The sequence below is a fragment of the Ranitomeya imitator genome, chromosome 5 (genome assembly GCF_032444005.1).
Source record: "Ranitomeya imitator isolate aRanImi1 chromosome 5, aRanImi1.pri, whole genome shotgun sequence".
In the NCBI taxonomy this organism is placed as follows: domain Eukaryota; kingdom Metazoa; phylum Chordata; class Amphibia; order Anura; family Dendrobatidae; genus Ranitomeya; species Ranitomeya imitator.
This window is the reverse complement of record NC_091286.1, coordinates 25,406,447-25,430,882: the sequence shown is the minus strand read 5'-3', so window position 1 is coordinate 25,430,882 and position 24,436 is coordinate 25,406,447. Positions and strand designations below refer to the sequence as shown.

The following is a 24,436-nucleotide window of genomic DNA, read 5'->3' as shown; positions in this document are numbered from 1 at the left end:
GCATGCAGTAGTAAAGATGAAGCATGCTGAGCCTTATAGTTCTCCAGCATGCAGTAGTAGAGATGAGGCATGCTGAGCCTTGTAGTTCTCCAGCACATGCAGTAGTAGAGATGAAGCATGCTGAGTCTTATAGTTCTCCAGCATGCAGTAGTAGAGATGAAGCATGCTGAGCCTTGTAGTTCTCCAGCATGCAGTAAGAGATGAGGCATGCTGAGCCTTGTAGTTCTCCAGCATGCAGTAGTAGAGATGAAGCATGCTGAGCCTTATAGTTCTCCAGCATGCAGTAGTAGAGATGAGGCATGCTGAGCCTTGTAGTTCTGCAGCATGCAGTAGTAGAGATGAGGCATGCTGAGCCTTGTAGTTCTGCAGCAGCTTGCACGCAGCCCTTCCTGGCTCCTGCCCTCTCTCCCAGCAGTCTCCTCCTCCACTCCTCCTTGCCTTGCTGTCTCCTGCTGACGTGTCTGCCTCTCTCTGCTCATGCTCTCTCCTCCTTTCTCCTCCATGTACAGGACACTGCCACCCTGCTGCTGACATGGCTGCGGCCAGAGCCCCCATCTACCTCCTGGTCCTGCTCTGGCAGCCCCTTCTCAGCAGCAGCAGCAGCAGCACAGCCCAGGACAGGAGGTTCTCAGAGACGAAGCGCTGCGCAGACCCAGAATGTAGCAGTGAGTAGCTGGAATTGTTACATTGTATCACTGTGGGGGGAAGGGGAGGGGGAGCAGGGGGTCTGGAGGGGGGTGGAGAGGGGCTGCAACAACCCCCACCCCAAGACACCCCCTATAGCTCAGTCCTGACACTTGTGCCATTGTTGTGCTGCACTTTTATCACTGCAGCTATCACACCTGGACTTAGATAACACTTGGACACTGTTGCATGTGATGACTTCTCCACCTATCACTCCACTTTTAGACTTTGTTGCTAATTTGGAGCAGTTCTCCTTTAAGATCATCATAGACGGGATAGTACTTCTGATAAGCAGAGCATCCATGGCTACAAAACAAGTAGTATATCTTGGGGCCGACTCATCATTTGTCTTGTTTTCATTTGTCTTGTTTTTCTTTTTGCACCAAATTTATCAATCGGTGTTTGAATTTTACGTATATTCAATTTTTTTCTTATTTTTTGCTCACTATCTTGTTTGTTTTTTTTCCTTTTGGAGCCCTAAGTTGCGCAATCCTACACACAAATTATCAACTGCAAAAAAAAAAAAAGAGAAATATTTTGCACTGGAGTAGAAATGCGCAAAACTTAAATGCAACATTTTGAAAAGTCACAAATAATGAATGAAGCTGAAGTATGTGGATGATGGAGTTGAGCAAAGAGATTTCCAAGACCCTCATCTGTAATCTGAAGTCACCAGATAAGAGCACCGGCAGCCTTCTACTACCTGCGCCATCCCGGCTCCTCTTCTGATAGGTAGAGCTATAAAAATAATGATGTCAGGTGGCTTACTAATCAGAAACGGTACCACGGATGCCGAGGTTTGGCCACGGAAATCTTACATGGCTGTCGGACCAGTGTCCTGCGAATCCTGGCATTTGCGTGGCCCGTTCAGGGGCGCATACAGACTGGGGGGACCCCTGTGCACCAACATTACAGTCCAATAATGTGTCTGCGACAGAAGCTTTTTGCTGTTTTGGAGATTTAAGTGGCCTCCCTAAACTCTTGAGCCCCCGTGTAGTTGCCCAGGTTGCACCAATGGTGTGTCCGGCCCGGATCCTGTTTGTATAATTGCACAAAACCGTGACGCCCCACCCTCCCAAATAGGAGACGGTTACGACATATATTAAATTCCGGAACAAACTCATAAAATGCGCAGATAACTTGCTGCATTTTCAGCCACAACAGTACAAATATTGACGTGACCCTCGCGCCAAGATAGCAGCCGTGAACCTCCGGATGGAGAGGTTTATCGTGGACTCTACTAAAAGTTCTTTTAGAGAACAGGAAAATCCCGAAAAGTTTCCCTGCATTGACAAACTCAGGACATTTTTTCCCTTCCCGTGCCACTTTGTGTGACAATTGTAATGAAAAGTGGTGACGTTACACGACCGCGGCGCCAGAGTCCTGTTGTTGTACCACCAGGGCGGCTAGTCGTGGTCCACTGCGATGCTTCAGCCATAGCGATGGCAGTTGAGCAAAATGATATTGTCACCAGGATATTATTTTTGGCAGGTTAGACATTACAGGAAGGGGAGGGTGGTGTTTGCCCCATGCAGTGGGATTGGTAAGGGTCCGACTTTGGACTTGTTGCTTCCTTGTCTTTACAAGGAATGAAAGTTCTTTTAGTGACTCCGACCTCAGTGTTCACATTCTTCTGAAATTATTACTGCACATAGCGATTCTGTGTGCAGGGATAACTCCGCTGACAAAGTGCACGATGAAGATAAGCGTCATTTCCTCTACTCATGCTGTTTGTGTATATAACATTTCCACCAGCACTGTAGGGTAAACTTGTCAGTATAAGGCTACTTTCACACATCAGGTTTTCGCCGTCAGGCTCAATCCAGTTAATTTTCAAAAAAAACGGATCAGGCGAATGTTGCCGCCGGATCCATTTTCTTCCTATAGACTTGTATTAGTGCCGGATTACGCCGGATGACCTTGCGTTTCGTCCGGTTTTCACCGGATCCGGCAAATCTGTTTCCGGATTCTGGAAAAAACATCCACAGCAACATTTTTTGTCTCTGGCGAAAAGGCCGGAAGCGCCAGATCCGGTGCTTCTGGCTGTTTGCAAGAATTGAAGCCTATGGGAACCGGAAGGTGACGGATCCGAAAAATGATGGATTCTGGGGCCGGATTCCGTTTTTTTTAAACTGGGTATGCTACAAATTTTTTTTTATCCAATTATCTGAATATGCTAGTCGGATCCGCCAAAAAAACGGATCCATCGCATCAGTTTTTCACAAATATGTAAATGTTAATGGTGTAAATGCCGCTGTTCTCCTGAATCAGACGTTGTTTTTCTTTTGTTCCTGCGCCACTACATTCCTGAGATATGGCCCCCTCTTCCCTGTGTGTAAATCTAGTATTTTTAGCCAACTGGGCGTGGTCATCAGCAGTGCCTTGTGGGAGACTGCACTCCTTTGGCTTAAAATACTAGATTACCATAACACACAGGAAAGAAGGGGCCGTATCTCAGGAATGGAGAGGCACAGGAAGAAAAGAAAAACAACGCCGGATTCAGGAGAACAGCGGCATTTACACCATTAAAATTTACATATTTTTGAAAAGTTATCTTAAGAGTTTCTCCGAGTATTTAACATTGTTGGTTAGGCTAATCAGACTTGTTTGGAGGGGTTTTGAGCTCTGCTTCTAGTACCCTTCTAGGACCTTCATACATTAAAGGTCTATGTGACCTTAGACAGCACTTCTTTCTCTATGGCCGCATGCCGAGTCCTTACATATCCATATTATGAAATAGTAGTCGCTCTGAGACACTGTATTCTGTCCTACAAGCTTCTAATACTGCAAGCAACAGAGAAGGCTACGATTATTTTAGCGCAGATTGTGCCCATAGGAGTGCATGGGCACCATGTAACATTCATAAAACATGGATCCATAATACAGCATGTGCATTGGGACATAGGGTTGCTGCACAAGGGAACAGAGCTTGTACAGGTTCGGTTAGGCACGTGTGGAGGCCATGCTTGCCTTGTTAGGCACGTATAGTACCATAATGATCTTTTCTACAATCAGTTCTTTAGTAGAGTCCCCATGTACCCCTAGAGTCCTATGACGGCTCCATATAATATAAGCCCCAACCCTATGGTCGGTGTCTACAGCGTAAGGGCCAAATGGGTATCGGTGGTTGATGTGAAGTCATTATAGGGATGCTAATACTGAAAATATATGATTGCTCACAGAAGTGTGTATGCGTATATATACCGTATATATATATATAATATATATGTAGTGTATACATTATGTGTGTGTGTGTCTATATACCCATTCATGTTACTTATTTCTGTTCTTTGCCTCTCTCTCCCCAGAATTAATGTGCAGGGGTAAAGCCATACACGATTTCACGGGGCCGGACTGTCGTTTTGTGAATATTAAAAAGGATGAAATAGTATATGTTTACTACATGTTAATGGGGAGATCGACGGACCTTTGGGCAGGAAGTGTAAGTAAACATCTGCTACAACCGTGCAGTTCTTTTTGGCTTATTAGTGATGATTTCCATGGAAACGAGGCCTAGCGAGAAGATGAAGCCTGGCCTTGGTCCCTGATTGTTAATGACTGATGGAGCTGCCTTACATGCGGAGTCCTTGGCTGAACTGAACGTGGTGAAGGACATAAGGGCTAGACTTACTAATTAAATAATGGCATAATTGTGCTCCATATTGATGAAGGCGCAGCTCCACAATAGCGTACTTCCTATAAAAACAAAAAGGATCTGGACGCACTAATAAGTTCTGCAGACGCTGCATTCTGAATAAATTCTCGTTCTTGTCACCACAGACGGCACCATAGTACAAGAGCTGACCGTGGTGGTACCTGGGAGCGCAGGAACGAGGGGCGGCGAGTCTGGGTTTTGTATTCAGTTGTGGAGGTCTGTGTTTATTTAGGGGATCTGAGGTTTGTATTTGTTTTCAAGGAATGAGCTAGTTTAAGTGGTCTGTATTAGGTTAGGTGGTCTTCTCCTCTGGTTCTGTATTAGTTTAGGGAGTCTGGTCCGAGGTCTATTAGTTTGGGGGGGGTCTGTTGTGGGTATGTATTAGTTTAGTGTCTGTATTAATTTAAGGGGTCTAAGTCTTTACAAGTTTAGGGGGTCTGATCTGGGGTCTGTATTAGTTTGGGGGGTTTTGCTCTGGGTCTGTATTAGTTTAAACTTTAGGTGTCCATATTAGTTTAGGGTCTGTGTTAATTTAAGGTGTCTAGTTCTGAGTCTGTACTAGTTTAGGTGGTCTGTATTAGTTTAGGGGCTGTGAGTTCTATAATTGTTTAGGGGGTCTGGACCTTGGCCTGTATTAGTTTATGGGGGTCTAGTCTGGTCCTGTATTAGTTTAAGGGGTCTGCTCTGTATCTGTATTAATTTAGGGGCTCTGTATAAGTTTCGGGATCTGGTCTGCGGTCTGTATTAGTCTAGTGAGTCTTGGATCTGTATTAGTTTACGGGGTCTCGTCTGCAGTCTGTATTAGTAGGGGGTTTGGTCTGGGGTCTGTATTAGTTGTCTGCACTGGGTTCGGTATTAGTTTTGAGGGTCTGCTCTGGGGTCTATTTAGAGGGTTTGGTCTTCAGTTTCCATTTATTTAGAGGGTCTTTAGGGATTCTAGAATTTGCTTTTATTTAGGGGTCTGTATTCGTTTACGGTGTGATCAGAGGACTGCATAGTATTAGAGGTCTGGGGTATACATTTGTTGAAGGGGTCTGTTCCGGAGTCTGCATTGGTTTTATGGGTTCTGGTCCATCGTGTCACATCACATCAGTGGTCACGTCCATTATCTTGCAGCTCTTAGTGAAAATTGCCAGTGAGCTACAAAGTTTTTCAAGTGTTTTTTTTTTAGAAATATCTCTGTGGGAACCAACATTGTGCCTTGTGAATATACTTTACAGATGATAATAAATCCATGAAAACACTGGCGCGGTGTGGGACATTGGTGCTTTTCTTGGCATGTTTGCTATTAACTTAAAAATGTAAAACTGTATGTAGATTAAATCGGTTTTATAAAGGTATACTGGGAACACTGGTTTGCTATTGCCGTGGCTTACTGATCAGCACCGGCATATGACTTCTTCTGAGTCCTGGCAGGAATCACCAAACCAAAATGTTGGCATTTATAAGAAACAACTATGAAATTCAATATTTGTGCCAAGAAGCTTTTGTTTGCTGAGTATTTGGAGCGTCACATCTGCCCTTTACATTGAGGTCGTGGCGTACAGATGTCATTCATTAACGTGGGAAATGACTGCAGGCTCTGTAACTTTCAAGTAGAAATTCCCAAAAAATCAGCACAGTATTTTGAATGCTTAAGGATATGAACACCTCTGGGGCATTTTTTTTTTCTTAAATGCACGTGTTTTGGGGTTAAAAAAAATATATATTTTTTTGCAGTTGCGTTTCATCACAAAATTGGCACCGTTCGGCTTTTACAGGCCAAATAATAAAAAGAGCATAAAGGCCATATGTCTCTTCTGCTGGTGAATAATTAAAGGACTTGTGCCATTAAATGTATGATCGCTGGGGTTCACATAAATCTGTCAAAACTGGAGCAAATGTAAAAACTTTCTTTCGGGGAAATTATTCAATTTTTAACCGCACTGAATGTACTCGATCATTTCCCGTAGCGTCAAAATGCAGGATTCATATCATAGAGTTTGATGCAAGTACACAGAACTCCATGTGTTAAGTGCAGATTTTGCTTATAGATTCAAGGCCGAAAGACCCTTTGACACAGGCATGTAATAATTGGACTGTCGGGCTCAGATTACTGTCCTCCGACCACCTCTGGTAAAATCACTGTGGTCAGCAGCACTTCACCGGGTGCAAACTGTATGGGGGCCGAGTGGACCCTTTGTCCTGATTCAGTTGGGATCAGCCCTTAACGAGGTCTTCTGGGTTTTGCAGAGTCCCTGTCTCCCGGCTGCAGTTTGTTTAATGGAAAACAAAATGTCCTTTACTCACCCTCCCCAGGTCCACCACTGAGTCTTTGATGTTGCTCTCGATGTCTGCTATTATGTGATGCACTGTCATCACGTCGACAGCGCTGCAGCCAATCCAAGAGCTCAGCGTCTGTCTGAGTAGACGGCACAAGCTGCTTAGAGCTCACTACTTGGCTGCTGCGCTGTCGCTTTGACGTCAGCGCTGCAGACAATTACCAAGAGCAGTGGCAGAGGCTCAGCGTTGGGCCTGGAAGGATGAATAAAAGACTTTTTTTTTTAAATGGCAGCCAAAGCCAGAAATCCCCTTTAAAGGATCATAAATCAAGGCTGATAAACTTATGATCGCCAATCAATATATCTGCCCAAATTAATCTGCCTTCATACCGTGTCTGAACCACACTGGCGCACACTTTTTTTTCACCCCTACATAATGGTGATAAAGTCTGTCTCTGGCCTCCTTCATTAGTCGCTTATGATATGGATGAAGCATTCAGTCAGAAAAAAAGCAGTAGAAAGAAAACCCCATTGAGCGAGAGAAAGCTGGACTGATACTGGTACTTGTGAATGTATGTAATGTTATCGCCTTTGCAGGGTTTTTCATTTTTATAGGCATACATTTTCGCAAGTAAACCTGCTATAGCGGTTGGCGACTCCTACAAAAATAAGTCTGTCTCCAGCCGTTTTCACTAGTTGCTTGTTTTTCCGTCATGTGTCCTGAGGGTCGCCACTGGATTAGATGTCTGGTTGACAGAAAAGCAGCAGTAAAAAAAAAACATGGAGCAGAGGAAAGCTGGACCAATACCGATATCTGCGAATGTCATTGAAAAGACAATTGGCTTTTTCACTCGGGACCCCCATTGATTAAGGGGGGTCTTGATTTTTTTTCCCTTTAGTCATACTGTTCAGAAATTCATGGAAAATCTTAAAAATGCGTTGTCACTTACCAAGGACTACATACTCCATTATTTATTGGAAATAAATGATTTTTATAGATCACTTCATAAAGATGGATATATCCGTCCTGAGCTGGTGGATATAGCCTTCCTGAGCTAGTGGATAAAGCTGTCCTGAGCCGGTGGATATAGCCGTCCTGAGCTGGTGGATATAGCCTTCCTGAGCTGGTGGATATAGCCGTCCTGAGAGGGGAGAGGGTGGATATAGCTTCCTGAGCAGGTGGATATAGCCGTCCTGAGAGGGGAGAGGGTGGATATAGCTTCCTGAGCAGGTGGATATAGCCGTCCTGAGAGGATGGATATAGTTGTCCTGGTTGGGTGGATATAGACGTCCTGAGAGGGTGGATATAGCCGTCCTGAGAGGGTGGATATAGCCGTCCTGACAGGGTGGATATAGCTGTCCTGAGAAGGTGGATATAGCTGTCCTGAGAGGGTGGATATAGCCGTCCTGAGAGGGTGGATATAGCTGTCCTGAGAGGGTGGATATATCCGTCCTGAACAGGTGGTCGGGTGGATATAGCCGTCCTGGTCGGGTGGATATAGCCGTTCTGGTCGGGTACATATAGCTGTCCTGGTCGGGTAGATAAAGCCGTCCTGAGCAGGTAGATATAGTCGTCCTGGTCGGGTGGGTATAGCCGTCCTGGGCGGGTGGATATATCCGTCCTGGGCGGGTGGATATAGCCGTCCTGGGCGGGTGGGTATAGCCGTCCTGGGCGGGTGGGTATAGCCGTCCTGGGCGGGTGGGTATAGCTGTCCTGGGCGGGTGGGTATAGCCGTCCTGAGCCAGTAGATATAGCCGTCCTTGGTGGGTGGATATAGCCATCCTGGGCGGGTGGATATAGCCGTCTGAATGATCTTGTGGGTAATATGCAATGTTTTCATTAGATTGCGGTCGGAGCCTGTAGTACATAACTGGGCATCCTCTGACAGGTTAACCCCTTAGACGCCGCGGTCATTAGCTATCGCAGCACCTAAGGTGTTTGACACAGTACAGGGGACTGTCTCTGTCTGGGCATCGACACGTCGTCATTGTGGGGTTTTATGAATTAACCAAGGCAGGTGAGACCTAATAATGGCTGTCAGGCCAGTCAGACCTGGGGCTATTGCTGGGCGATTGGGGAGAGACCATCACTAATCTTACATTTTTGTAGACTCGACTACGACTTTAACTACTTGAAGACCCAAACAGGCCTTATGGATCCCATGGAGAGATCTGTGCAGGTGTCTGGTCTTCATGATGAAGGTCACCAGTGGTCATGGCCCAGGTTTACCTTGCCCGTACGCTATTATTACTGAGTGATATAATATTATGGTTTGTGGCGGTCAGAGCAGTTTCCTGTCTAATCAGAAGGTTTATAGTTAGCCTTCTCTTCTTCTGGCACCGGGGGACAGTGTCACATGGCAGCATTTAATGGTGTTTACTTAGGTATCAGATACCCAGGAATGAAGACTGTTGTCAGGGTAGCGAGAGTTTAGCCTCTGGTCACATATGGGACGTATAGTTGAGGTACATAAAGAATGACCCAGTGTATTGTAAACGCTGCCGACAATCACTGCTCAGTCTAGTGTAGACGCTGCCGACAGTCACTGTTAAGTCTAGTGTAAACGCTGCCGCCGCATACTGCATAGTCTGTTCGAAACGCTGTCGTCAGTCACTGCATAATGTAGTGTATATGCTGTCATCAGTTACTGCATAGTCTAGTAGAGTTGCTGCTGCCAGTCACTATATAGTCTAGTATAAATGCTGCCACCAGTCACTGCATAGTCTAGTGTACACATTGCAAAGAGTCCCTGTATAGTCTAGTATAAGCGCTGCCGCCAGTCACTGCATAGTCTAGTATAAACATTGCAAAGAGTCACTGTATAGTCTAGTATAAGCGCTGCCGCCAGTCACTGCACAGTCTAGTATAAACATTGCACAGAGTCACTGTATAGTCTAGTAGAAGCGCTGCTGCCATTCACTGCATAGTCTAGTGTAAACATTGCAAAGAGTCACTGTATAGTCTAGTATAAGCGCTGCCGCCAGTTACTGCACAGTCTAGTTTAAACATGGCATACAGGCAGTGCTCAGTCTAATATAAATGCTGCTGCTGGTCACTACACAGCCTAGTGTTAATGCTGCTGCCGGTCACTGCACTGTCTTGTGTAAATGCGCCACCAGTCACTGCACAATCCATTGTAAACGCTGCCACTGTTCAGTCTATTGTAAACGCTGTTGCCATTCCCTGCACAGTCTAGTGTTAACCCTGCTGTCGGTCACTGCGCCATCTATTGTAAGTACTGCCGCCAGTCATTGCACAGTCAAGTATAAACACTGCTGCCGGTCAGTCCACAGTGCAGTGGAAATGCTGCCGCTACTAAGCGCACAGTCTAGTATTAATGCCGCTGCCGGTCACTGTACTTTCTAGTGTAAACACTGCCTTAAAAATCCACTGTTACATAGTGGTCGGATCACAGGGTTATTTTGAATTTTAAGAAATTCTGGAAATCTTAGTTCAAAGGTGACATCAATTACCGAAATTATGAGAAATTGTCATGTATTTTATCCCATATATTAATAACACTCTGTCTTGTTTTGCAGGTGGGTACGCACTTCGGATACTTTCCAAAGGATCTTGTAGATGTTAAACAAATTTACGAAAATGATGAGCTGGAGCTACCGACGGACGTAAGCTTTGCTCTCCTTGAATTATAAATGGCAGGCAATGGGAGAATCAGTACATTGAGGGGGGGGGGATTTATAGCAACCAATCCAATCCTAGCTCAATCTGAATTACTCACAAATTTGTAAAATTCATTGTCCTGGTGCTTGAAATGACTATCCAGCCTATAGTCAAATCAAGTTATTTGCTTAGAAATAACTATTGCTTTATTTTTCAACATTATTATTATGTATTCTTATTTTTAGGAAACAGATTTTGTTTGTTCTGAAGATGGAAGGGATAAATTCGATAGTTACGATGTTGATGAACTTTTAAAAAAACAAAAAGGAAGCATAACTGGTAATGAACCAGTGGAAGCACCACCTGCGGAAAAATCTTCTCCTTCAGTTTCTGATTCACCTTCAGAAGAACCTTCTGGTGCAGAGGATAAAGCATCAGAAGAAGAACTTAAGGGAGAAGAAGGTGAACTTTCCTCTTTGAAGTCGGAAGTAACCTTGGAAGAGTCTGAAAAAACATCAAATGTTCGGACTCCACCAAATGATCCATCCGACTCAGAACTTGAAAAACCAAATGAAGACCAACCTGGTGCAAACACAGAAACCATCATTGAAGAGCCATCTGCTTCAAAAGCAAAATCGGTGGCTGGAGATTTGTCTCTACCAGAACCTGCATCTTCTGGTTCATCATCTTTAAGATCTGAAAGTCCATCCGAAGAGCCATCAACTCCGGAGTCTAAAGAAAAACCAGGAAGTGATTCAGAAACTGAAAAATTACCAGAGGAGCCAACTCCTTCAGATTCTAAACTGGCTGCTTCCGATTCTGCATCAGAATCCGTAAGCATGCCCACTTCCGAATACCAAGAAAAAAATCAGCAACTCCTCAAAAGCCCAGAACACAAAACTAAGTTGAACAAGCAGGCAGATACAGATCCAATGGAAAGTGTTAATTTCCCAGAAGATGAAAATGTACATAGTCACAGTATAAATAGCCACTCCAAAAATTCTCAGGAAAAAAATGTTGCACATGATGCACAAAACACTAAAAGCAAATCACAAGTGCCAGACAGTGAACAAGCCAAAAATGACAGCATTTCTCAGGGAGAAGCCAGTGAATCTGAAGAAAAGGATAAAAACTTTAATTCCTATACTCTTATAGATAAGGAACTGGTTCAGAAATTGAAGACCAAAATTGGCTCAACAGGTGATGCTATTGTATCTAATGATGAGGAGACCAGAAGTGTTACAATGGATGATAAATATCTTTATGAGGAAGACAATCCCGAGTATAAAGTCTATGAAGCAGAATATGAGGAGGTCCTTTCAGAAGAGTTCAAAGAACCTCCATTGTTGTCTTTCGAAGAATCTGATGTGAAGTCATTTGATCAGGCAACTTTTGAAAATGATTCTGCATCTAGCACCCCACTGGAGGCAAAAACAGCACCTCCCGAGGATGAGGTGAAGGTATCTGTAGATGTAGGTCATGCAACACCACTAAAGCAAGAAAACAACATAGTGACCTCATGGGGAGACACCTTCTTTGCCATTGTTAGTGGTGGGGAACACACACGGGATGTCACCGATCAAGATGGAATAGATTCCGATGAAGAGGAGGATGAAGAACTAGTTGAAGACTTGGAAGAAGACAACAACTTGCATTTACTTGGTATGGAGAAAAACAGAATAAGACATGAAAATTCTGAGCCACCTTTTGATGATGATCTATATATTTTAGAAGAAGAACTGGCAGAGGAAACATTGTCCACTGTTGAGGGTGATCAAACTTTGGAAACAAAACCAAAGATTAATATTACTTCTAACATCTCATCTGAAAATGCAATTAATTTATCTTCTATTGATGAAACTTCACCTTCCAATAGAGACAATGATCTGGAATCAGTAAGTAAAGAACCAGAAATTCTGGATCAAAGAGGTAATACAGATCTGGAAGGAACAAGAGAACCAGACGTTCTTGATCAATTTGGTAATGCACATCTGGAAAGAACAGGAGAACAAGAAGCTCTTGATCATGCTGCAAATGTAGATCTGGAAGGAACCAAAGAATCCCAAATTGAGCAACAAAACACTGAAAACAGTTCAGAAGATATCCAGATACAATCTAAAGATAAGAATGTGTCTACAGAGGAGATGACCATGTCAGTGGAGGATGCTGAGGCGACCGGCCCAGAAACTGACACACTGGAAGATCCAAGCAAAGATCCTAGAGAAAACAAAGGGGCAAATGTGGTGGACACAACAACTGATATTCTAAATCAGGGGGCTACTGGAAATAATAAAGCCATCAATGAGAAACTTCCAATATCTGAGGAGTCAAAGCTCGAACAACCCAAAACCAATATAAACCAAACTGAAGAGAGAAAATCAAATGAAAGTGACCCAGTGTTAACAAATAAACCTGATCCAGATGACAAATCTATTAGTAATAAAGTTTTAGTTGAACCCTCAAAAGAAGAGGAAGATGCACATCTAACAATTTCAGAAGCACAGGCAAAGGAAAACAAAGAGCAAAGATCTGATAAAGTGGAAGATTCTGTAGCTAAAGCACAAGTAGATGATACATCTGTTGAAAGTCATGAAGGTAACTCAGACAAAGAGGGTGATGTTTCACCCAAAGAAGAAGTAAATACAGAAAATGTTGAGCTTCCAGAAGGTTTAGCCAACTCAGAACCAGAACCATCAAAGTCAGATCAATCCAATAGGACTAATAAAGAAGACACTACAAAATCGGACAATGACAATTTTCTAGAAAAAGAGGTCCATGAGGAAGAGAAGAACTCATCAGATGTTAATCAAGAGGAGATGAATGAGGAAATTGAGGATGGGCTGTTAGAAGACGAAAACGCTGTTAATGCCACGCGATCTAGAAAGCTGGAATCTGATGGTGATACTGGTGACAATGTCAAGACATCAGAGTCCAACATCATAGAGTCTGGAGAAGCCGCACCTGAAAATGAAGAAGGCACAGAAGTCACAAAAGCTTCCATTGCACAAAACATTGAGAGTGATAAGAACACTGTGACAGAACCAAATCCAGAGGAAATGATGACAATAAAAGATGAAGAAATAATCAATGTTGATGACAATCTGAACATAGTTGAAGAAACTCAACAGGAGACATCAGCAGAAGACAAGAAAACATCCAAAGAAGACATTCTCGAGGAAACTGACTCTGCCAGTGACAAGACAGTCAGTGTAGAAGACCTTGAAAATCCTTCTGACAAATTCGATGATGACTCCATGCCTTCAGAAAATGATGCACAGGAGGAGGAATCTTATCTTGAAGGCATTACTGCTTTGTCTATCATGAGGGAGAATCTGGATGAAGCACGCATTGCACTGTTCACCAAGTACCTCGGCTTTGACAATCTCATGAGACTGGAAGCCATGTTTCACGACATGAATTCTGAGTTAAAAGTCGCACGGAAAGATAATGTACGCCTGGATCATATCGACAAAGCTCTGGACCAGATTTTAGAGGCATCTGAAAGCAATATACTTGACTTCATTGAGAGTGTTTTGGATTCCAGAGAAGCAAACAGCGATGAGATTTTTGCCACAGAGAAGGAAATGTTTGACGAGGAGTCAAGTTTGTTAGATGATATCCAGGAAGTCTCGTATAGGCTCAGACAGAAACATTCTGCCTTAAGTGAGACTACTTTGCTTGCTCCAGGAGTCCAGAACCAAGACATGATGAAAAAAGGTGAGAATATTTTCTTCTATATTACAGTTTGTAGTGTTCTTCTATGTTAAAAATGTACTAGATATGGATCTACTTTATCTATCTACCTAATTTTTACCAGAAATCAGACTTGCCCATATGTGGTCAACTTTATGGTTACCATAGACATAAACATTTGCTCATGATCTAATAATTATTCTGATTAGTCCACAATAGAGATAAGCACTTCTCTGGTTCAACATCCACTTCGGTTCTCCATGGCTATTGAACATGGCAGTGCAAATTTCCTCATCCGGCACTTGAATGCTGGCATCCTGGGCGCCTCTAGAAATTACAAGGCGTGACGAGATGTGCAGAACATCACAATGTCAGAACACTGCGGGGGCAAGTATTCACAAGAGACTCAAAAGATGCTGACATTTGAATGGAAGGAAATTCATACTGCCATGGTCAGGCTGCCACAGACTAGCCATCTCTTCAGTAGTGGCATCTACAAGATATAGGTGTAACCTCCTGCCGCTTTCCTAGAAGTGACAGCTGATGGGCAGGAGTATTGGCTGATCGTTAGGAGTATTGGCTGATCACCGGTAAAGCCCTGTTCACATTATTTTAAAGGGGTATTCTCAAGTTCTTAAATTACCTTAATTAGACAGCATGAATAAAGTTTATGAACTTTCCTTTTCTATCTGTTGTCATTCTCTTGCAATTAAATCCTTTATCTTTTATAGTGTACAGCTCTTTTCCATGTAGCTTGGCCAGACCCTAGCTTGTAGTGTGCAGTAGTTACATTTTAATAGAGGAGTTAACTCCTAACATACAAGCCACCTCTTCACATCCTTTTATTTCTATACAGTTAATTGCTCATCTCCCTCCCCTTCCCTCTCATCTTATGAAGAGATGCAGTTATAAATCACCCATATGGAAGTTTCCAGAGCAGTTCTGCTAATCGCATCTCTCTGCTCTGTCCAAAGCTGTGCACTTGTTCAAATGCCCTGTTATCTTTAGGTGTAAATACAGAGATAACAGTGTAGACTCAGAACAGACCACGGATAGCTGAATGTGTTACAGCAGAACTTGTGCTGAGCTTTATAGCTCTGCTAATACTACATGTCTGCTACTCACCAGAACTGTTATTCAAGGGGGAAAGCCCGCCCAACCAGAAAGTGAGGAGACTGTAAGGAGACCACAGAGTTCTGAGTTGCTCAAGAGATAACTTTCGATACCCCTTTAATGGCTTATATAGCTGGAAACCCCATCTTGTATCACCAGCTGAGGCCTCTGATGGTTGGCATAAAGTGGTATCTATTGCCCATAGGCTCCCATGTTAAAAAAAACAAAGCATATGCAGTCTCAAATTGTATACGCAGTTTTGTAGTCTAGTAGACAATTCCAAACCTTTTTTAGCATAATATTAATACTGTTACATCGTATAAGACAAATGCACACATACGCACCTTATCAAGGCTGAATGTGTCCCCCGTGACTAGCCCTATAATTTGGATCACAGCTTTTACCTGCTTTCATGATTGACTTTCTTTCTATAGAAAAGACAGTAGAAGATTTGAAAAATGAGGAGGACACACTAGATACTGAACAGAGCACAGTGGGGGAAGACATGATGCCAGAACCACAAGAAGATGAGACCGTAGAATCGAGCACCACAGAGCAACCACCAGTACTGGAGCCACAGGAGGAGGAGGAGACCATAGTGCAACCACCAATACTGAAGCCACAGGTGGAGGAGACCACAGAGCAACCACCAGTGCTGGAGCCACAGGTCGAGGAGACCACAGAGAAACCACTGGTACTGGAGCCCCAGGTGGAGGAGACTACAGTGCAATCATCGGTAATTGAGCCACAGGTGGAGACCACAGTGCAACCACCAGTACTGGATGCAGAGGTGCAGGAGACCACAGTGCAACCACCAGAGATTCATAAGACGGAACCAGAACTTGTTTCTCCTACTGAAGACCCAGCAATATCCCATAATGTGGAGAAAGCTGACCCAGGTGAGAGATCTATACTTACTACTAATGATGTCTGTTATATCAGTCTAGTAATAAATTGCAGCAGTTATTGGGTAGTGTTGTCCTGTAAAAGCTAAATCTTTATATATTTATATACAGAAGAAGCCTACGTTCTATCCACTGTACATATATACTTATCGTATATACAGAAAACGTCTGCGTTATATCAGCTGTACATATATACTTATATATAGAAGATGTCCTTGTTATACCAGCATGATGATATCACTATACATAAGCAACATTGATCACATATGGACATATGCCACATATAACTCTCTCTTCCTTCCTTGTTCCTTAACTTGCTGTAGATGAAGATGGAGTGGAGGTAGACGAGGCAGAATCCATGTCGCTGTCATCTGTGTTGTCTTCAATGGGCAGCGCTTTTCTTGCAGCCAAGAAGGGTGTGGCACCGGTTGCCAGCTTGGTAAGTCGCACAGATGGAACCATACTATTGTTAGAAGTCGTTGTTCCAATTCCATAACCCCCTCTACAAACAAAGAGAGCCCGGCAATCAGCTGATATCGCTACAGGTTGAATATAGTAATACATGACGGCCATTCAAATTTACACATGGTTGTTTAAAGGGGTTCTCTGGGAATACAAGAATAATAAATTGAAAAATATGTTGTTATAAATAAATTCCTAAATACTTTTAATGACAAAATCACGCTTTAGTACTTTTATAATATCTCCAGTATTAGATCAAATAGGCAGGGAGGACAACAGTGTGAGCAGCTTCCTCTTATCTAAGCACTCCTGGTATCTCCAGTATTAGATCAGATGGGATGGACAGCAGTGTGAGCAGCCTCTTCTTACTTGAGATACCAGGAGTGCTGAGGTATTAGATGAGACAAACAGGGTGGACAGCAGTGTGAGCAGCTTTTTCTTATCTCAGCACTCCTGGTATCTCCAGTATTAGATCAGATAGGGTGGACAGAGGTGTGAGCAGCCTCCTCTTACTTCAGCGCCGCTTGTATCTCCAGTATTAGGTCAGGTAGACAGGGTGGACAGCAGTGTGAGTAGCCTCTTCTTACTTGTCATACCAGGAGTGCTGAGGAATTAGATCAGATAGACAGGGTGGACAGCAGTGTGAGCAGACTATTATTACCTCAGCACCCCTAGCATCTCTTGTATTAGATCAGATACACATGGTGGACAGCAGTGTGAACGGCCTCTTCTTACCTCAGCACCGCTGGTATCTCCAGTATTAGATCAGATAGACATGATGGACAGCAGTGTGAGCAGCCTCTTCTTACCTCAGCACTGCTGGTATCTCTAGCATTAGATCAGACAGACAGGGTGGACAGCAGTGGGAGCAGCCTCTTATTACCTCAGCACTGCTTGTATCTCCAGTACAGGTCCTTCTCAAAAAATTAGCATATAGTGTTAAATTTCATTATTTACCATAATGTAATGATTACAATTAAACTTTCATATATTATAGATTCATTATCCACCAACTGAAATTTGTCAGGTCTTTTATTGTTTTAATACTGATGATTTTGGCATACAACTCCTGATAACCCAAAAAACCTGTCTCAATAAATTAGCATATTTCACCCATCCAATCAAATAAAAGTGTTTTTTAATAACAAACAAAAAAACCATCAAATAATAATGTTCAGTTATGCACTCAATACTTGGTCGGGAATCCTTTGGCAGAAATGACTGCTTCAATGCGGCGTGGCATGGAGGCAATCAGCCTGTGACACTGCTGAGATGTTATGGAGGCCCAGGATGCTTCAATAGCGGCCTTAAGCTCATCCAGAGTGTTGGGTCTTGCGTCTCTCAACTTTCTCTTCACAATATCCCACAGATTCTCTATGGGGTTCAGGTCAGGAGAGTTGGCAGGCCAATTGAGCACAGTAATACCATGGTCAGTAAACCATTTACCAGTGGTTTTGGCACTGTGAGCAGGTGCCAGGTCGTGCTGAAAAATGAAATCTTCATCACCATAAAGCATTGACCCTGCCCTTGATGAAACACAGTGGACCAACACCAGCAGCTGACATGGCACCCCACACCATCACTGACTGTGGGTACTTGACACTGGACTTCAGGCATTTTGGCATTTCCTTCTCCCCAGTCTTCCTCCAGACTCTGGCACCTTGATTTCCGAATGACATGCAAAATTTGCTTTCATCAGAAAAAAGTACTTGGGACCACTTAGCAACAGTCCAGTGCTGCTTCTCTGTAGCCCAGGTCAGGCGCCTCTGCCGCTGTTTATGGTTCAAAAGTGGCTTTACCTGGGGAATGCGGCACCTGTAGCCCATTTCCTGCACACGCCTGTGCACGGTGGCTCTGGATGTTTCCACACCAGACTCAGTCCACTGCTTCCTCAGGTTCCCCAAGGTCTGGAATCGGTCCTTCTCCACAATCTTCCTCAGGGTCCGGTCTCCTCTTCTCGTTGTACAGCGTTTTCTGCCACATTGTTTCCTTCCAACAGACTTACCATTGAGGTGCCTTGATACAGCACTCTGGGAACAGCCTATTTGTTGAGAAATTTCTTTCTGGGTCTTACCCTCTTGCTTGAGGATGTCAATGATGGCCTTCTTGACATCTGTCAGGTCGCTAGTCTTACCCATGATGGGGGTTTTGAGTAATGAACCAGGCAGGGAGTTTATAAAAGCCTCAGGTATCTTTTGCATGTGTTTAGAGTTAATTAGTTGATTCAGAAGATTAGGGTAATAGGTCGTTTAGAGAACCTTTTCTTGATATGCTAATTTATTGAGACAGGTTTTTGGGGTTATCAGGAGTTGTATGCCAAAATCATCAGTATTAAAACAATAAAAGACCTGACAAATTTCAGTTGGTGGATAATGAATCTATAATATATGAAAGTTTAATTGTAATCATTACATTATGGTAAATAATGAAATTTAACACTATATGCTAATTTTTTGAGAAGGACCTGTATTAGATCAGAATGACAAGGTGAACAGCAGTGTGAGCAGTCTCTCCTTTCCTTGGCAGCCTTCATATCTCCAGTATTAGATCAGTAAGGCTAGGTTCAGATTAGCGCCTAGCGCTAGCGGATTGCGCTAACACAATGTGTTTTAAAGGGGTCGCGTTAAACGTCCCCGCTCTCGCAGATCTCTGATCTGCGAGAGCGAGGAACGGACCGCGGGCGCACCTCGGACGCTGCAAGCAGCGTCCGCGGCGCGCCACAAATCACCGACACATCGCTAGCGCGTGCCGAAAATGGCACGCGCTAGTGATGCGCGTCCCCATTGCTGTTAATGGGCGCGCTAACGGACGCGTTGCACGGCTTTAATTTTGCCGTGCAACGCTGTCCGTTAGCGCGGTCCCATTAACGGAATGGTAACATAGCCTTAGACAGGGTGGACAGCAGTGTGAGCAGCCTCTTCTTACCTCAGCACTGCTTGTATCTCCAGTATTAGATCACATAGACAGGGTGTACAGCAGTGTGAGCAGCCTCTCCTTACCTCAGCACCGCTGGTATCTCCAGTATTAGATCAGTTAGACAGGGTGGACAGCAGTGTGAGCAGCCTCTCCTTTCCTTGGCAGCCTTCATATCTCCAGTATTAGATCAGTTAGACAGGGTGGACAGCAGTGTGAGCAGCCTCTTCTTACCTCAGCACTGCTGGTATCTACAGTATTAGATCAGATAGACAGGGTTGACAGCAGTGTGAACAGTCTCTCCTTTCCTTGGCAGCCTTCATATCTAAAGTATTAGATCAGTTAGACAGGTTGGACAGCAGTGTGAGCAGCCTCTTCTTACCTCAGCACCGCTGGTATCTCCAGTATTAGATCAGTTAGACAGGTTGGACAGCAGTGTGAGCAGCCTCTTCTTACCTCAGCACCGCTGGTATCTCCAGTATTAGATCAGATAGACAGAGTGGACAGCAGTGTGAGCAGTCTCTCCTTTCCTTGGCAGCCTTCATATCTCCAGTATTTTAGATCAGTTAGACAGGGTGGACGGCAGTGTGAGTGGCCTCCTCTTACCTCAGCACCGCTGGTATCTCCAGTATCAGTATATCTTTCTACACATGAGTGGAGGGGGCAGAGTTTCCTACTGCAGATGCTCACAGGCATGTGTCCTATTAATATCGTAGGACAGGCTTCTTCCTGGGAATAGCTCCCTAGACAAAATGAGTGTGATCAGCTAAATAAAGGTATTTGGGAATTTATGTATAATGATATTTCCTTTTATTGTTTTTTTTTCCTATTCCCGGAAAACCCTTTTATAGTCCAAGAGACTATTAGATCTTTATTGTATCTCAATTTTTTTGGTGCTATTTGTAGTTCCTTGGGAAGCAATGCTGCCTTTCATGAAACACGACACGGCTTCATCGTTGATGTTTCTGAAGCACGGGTGTGCCGGACGTTTCATGATAGAGCGTGATATTGAGCTGTTGTGGTGCTGTTGAGCTCAAAAACATTCTTTGATCCTGTCCTCTAAAGTTTTACCATTGAAAGCAGAAATCACCTTTAAGAATAACATCTCGTGTGGTTGTGGCCAAAAGTCACCCATTTGTGAAGGGAATCTGGTGCACCAATCTGATGTGAAACACACGATTCTTTGCTAGAGCAACTGATGGTGGGGTTAGACTTGGCTAATGCCATGTGCTACTCAAGTACAGACCTCGGACGCATGGCAGCTGACCCCCAAAGGGGCAGGAAGCTGTAACAACAGGTGCAGGCAGGTACTGGCGGACACGGCTGGTATACAGGAAGGCAGGTACTGGTAGGCACGGCTGATAGGCAGGCAGGTGCTGGCGACATTGCTGGAATACAGGAAAACACAGCAAGTACAGCCGGACAGGTACAGGACAGATAAACTGACTGGCAGGTACTGGGGACCTGAGAACTAGCGAGCGTGCAGACTACTGACATAAAACGTTGCTCAAGCTCCTCCCAACAGGTCGAGGTGCCTTAAATAATAAATGCCTCCCAGACATTGGCTGTGGACACTTTCGGACGGCGCGCGCTGGTCCTTTAAGATACAGGGAGCATTCCTTAACCACAGTTCCCCTGGGATCTGTGAGCGGTGCACAGACCCCGGGCAGCAGAGGAAGGAATAAGAGGTGCGGGACGGACAATCGCGGAGGTAGGAAGCGTGCAGGGACGCTGACACTACAACAGCCACTACCAGGAATATTGCACTGCACCACTGATGTGCCGCTTAATTCAAGTACTGAGGGTTGAATGTCTGCAAAGTCTAAATTTGAAGTCATTGTCAAAAGGACAGATCATTAATATTGTGTTCCTGAAAATGATTACAAGATAAATTAAGGTAATATAATAATTATTTTTTTTGGCATGAACCTAAATCAAACTAGCACTGATAACTGGGATCTATGTAATTTTGTTTGTATGAAAGCATTAATTAAGCATCTAATCTGGAACTGGTCATTATACAGGAGGGGGAGGAGGTGAACTGTGACATCACTTATTGTGAATGGTGGATCCTGTGTTATCTACTGTATATACCGGAGTTATCAGTCATTGTACAGGAGGAGGAGGTGAGCTGTGACATCACCTATTGTGAATGGTGGATCCTGTGTTATCTACTGTATATAGAGGTGTTATCAGTCATTATACGGAAGGAGGAGGTGAGCTGTGACATCACCTATTGTGAATGGTGGATCCTGTGTTATCTACTGTATATAGAGGAGTTATCAGTCATTATACGGGAGGAGTAGGTGAGCTGTGATAACACCTATAGTCAATGGTGGATCCTATATTATCTACTGTACAGAGAGTGAACAGTGAAAAATTTTTATGATTTCTGATGATACATACATGAATGATGGAAACAGGAACACATGGGCTACTTGCACAGTGAACAAGTCTGTAGGAACATGCTCACACACCACCAAGAAACCTGAAGACACAAAAGAGAATGGTAAAACCAAAAACACTCAGTTTGAAAAAAATCGCAGTAATCCGCAAGTGCTAGTAAAAGATGTAAAAAACAGGGTATTTGGTTGATACGTTTTTTTGCAAAAAATGTATACTAAGCTGCTCTACCAAACTTCACGGTATACCCATATCAGAGCAGTCCTAACTGATGTATGCAATCCCTATCTGATGTATTTAAAAACCTGATCATCTGTATATTACCTGTGTGAACAGGGTTCAGAGAGGAAAAATCCATGTGTGCATACAGAGTAGAACAGCTTTTGTGCAGATAGCCCAAGAGGAGTGGTGGAACTCCCCAGTCTTGTAGACACAAGAGAACAATTATGGAAACAGGAACACATGGGCCACTTGCACAGTGAACAAGTCTGTAGGAACATGTTCACACACCACCATGAATGATGTAGAAAAAAAAACAATAAAAAAATACAGTACATTTAAAGTGAACCTGTCATCAGGATTTTGCTAAGTAAACTGCAGACAGTGTCAGGTTGGCAGTGTTATACTGATTAATTTTAATCCTGGGGTGAAGAAATCCGTCTTGTGGTTCTTGTTTCTTCTCTGTTCGTTTTCATCTAATGAGATGCCCAAGCTTCGGGGGTGGCTCTTTTTTTTCATGCTCTGGCTTCATAGTCATCATTGTGGCTTAAATGTCAGGTCACTGCACCTTCAGTGACTCAACTCTCATTTTAAATACTGCTCTAGCGCAGTTAATATTATGCTCTTTAAAACATTTTTTAAAAAGTAACTCCAAAATAATGGCGGCGGCGCATGCGCGGTAGCATCTATCTCAAGGGCCGGGTTGACTGGTGGACGAATGAGCTGTTTAAAATGTATGGGGTGTATTGTCATAAAATGATGGCGGGCCTCCCCGGTCGGCAGAACAGGCGGGCTTCCTGTAACTACTCCTGGCAGCCGGTCACGACTAGCACTGAGCTCCCCCTAGTGGTGGCTGCAGGCAGTGATGTTTTATTATACATCTCAGGCCGTGTAGCTGAGGATCCGGAGCTCCATCCCTTATAATATGATTCTGGAATTTATCCGCACAGTAATTTGGATGGGACAAGGACAATATTTACTGGTAGATTATATGGCATGTCCGACAGGTATAATCTCCGGCCTGGAGGCTTTTCTTACCTTTCATCGCACAGTTCCTGTGGTTCTGCTAAGACCTACAAGGCTGCTCCACCAGTCTCCCAGCGAACCGAGGCAGCGATGTGTAATGATGTTTATCTAAGGAGAAATCAGTGATTTTTTGGTTTCAGTGAACAGGAGAGTAAATATGGATTATTAATCCTCGGGATGTCCACAGGGCAAACATTGGGCAGAGCGGAGGCCTCGTTCATCCCCGTCTCCAGGCCTGAGACAACCCTAGAAGTGACTTCATTCATGATCCGACCACAATCCACGATTCATGCTGATTGGGTCCACGATACAAGAATTATCGTGTCCGAGCAGTAAAGACGTTTTTCATTGGTTATCAGAACCGTTTGATGAAGTCCAGCAATACCTTTATGTGGCCAGTCTGCCCCTCCGTTACTGAGAAATCAGCATTTTAATATATATGCAAATGAGGCTGAAGAGCTATGGTAGATCTGAAGCCTCTGTCACTCCAGCTCTATTGCTTCCCAGTGTAGCCTGCTTGACTGACAGCCTCTGTGCTGTGTAAGGAGCCGTCAGTCAAGCAGCAGGAGGAGGTGGTGCGGGGTGAGGAACAGAGCTGGAGTGACAGAGGTATCAGAGCTACCATGGCTCTTCAGCCTCATTTGCTTATCAATTCAGACACTGATTTCTCCGTAATGGACAAGTATTGCTGGACATGTCTTTGAAAGAGCTACATGTCCATATAAATAGTTTGTGAAATCCTGCTGAGAGATTAGGTTCCCTTTAAAAAGAACATGTCATCAGAAATGAATTATTATTGTTTTGTATTTTTTTTTTTAAATTGTATTTTTTGTTTGTTTTTCATATCACAATCATTATAAAACAAAACAAGTAATCTTGCGATTTTAACACTGGGGCTTATTTTGTCTCATACTTCCTGTTTCAGTAAGAATTTACTGGAATTTCCTTATCAGATTCAGGATTTCGATTACAATGACTGAGAACACCTCTTCTACATCATTCATGTATCTATCATCACAAATCATTCTTTTTTTTTCATTTTCTCTGTTCACTCTCTGTACAGCAGATAACACAGGATCCACCATTCACAATAGGTGATATCACAGCTCACCTCCTCCTCCTGTACAATGACTGATAACACCTCTATATACAGTAGATAACACAGGACACACCATTCACAATAGGTGATGTCACAGCTCACCTCCTCCTCCTGTATAATGACTGATAACACCTCTATATACAGTAGATAACACAGGATCCAGCATTCACAATAGGTGATGTCACAGCTCACCTCCTCCTGTATAATGACTGATAACACCTCTATATACAGTAGATAACACAGGACCCACCATTCACAATAGGTGATGTCACAGCTCACCTCCTCCTCCTGTACAATGACTGATATCATCTCTATATACAGTAGATAACACAGGATCCACTATTCACAATAGGTGATGTCACAGCTCACCTCCTCCTCCTG

General features: G+C 43.6%; 1 protein-coding gene across 2 annotated transcripts in view; it reads left to right on the top strand.

The window, feature by feature from the left end:
* The first annotated feature begins 441 nt into the window (after positions 1-441).
* Positions 442-24,436, top strand: part of MIA3 (MIA SH3 domain ER export factor 3) — a 67,014-nt gene continuing 43,019 nt past the window's right edge. The window contains exons 1-6 of one of the 2 annotated variants that reach the window (XM_069768461.1): positions 442-665; positions 3,993-4,126; positions 10,141-10,227; positions 10,468-13,939; positions 15,463-15,927; positions 16,257-16,372. In XM_069768461.1, coding sequence (XP_069624562.1) covers positions 533-665; positions 3,993-4,126; positions 10,141-10,227; positions 10,468-13,939; positions 15,463-15,927; positions 16,257-16,372 — 4,407 coding nt within the window. In that variant the 5' untranslated portion in view covers positions 442-532. The remainder of the gene's footprint in view (positions 666-3,992; positions 4,127-10,140; positions 10,228-10,467; positions 13,940-15,462; positions 15,928-16,256; positions 16,373-24,436) is intronic. The other variant, XM_069768460.1, reaches the window with a different exon arrangement.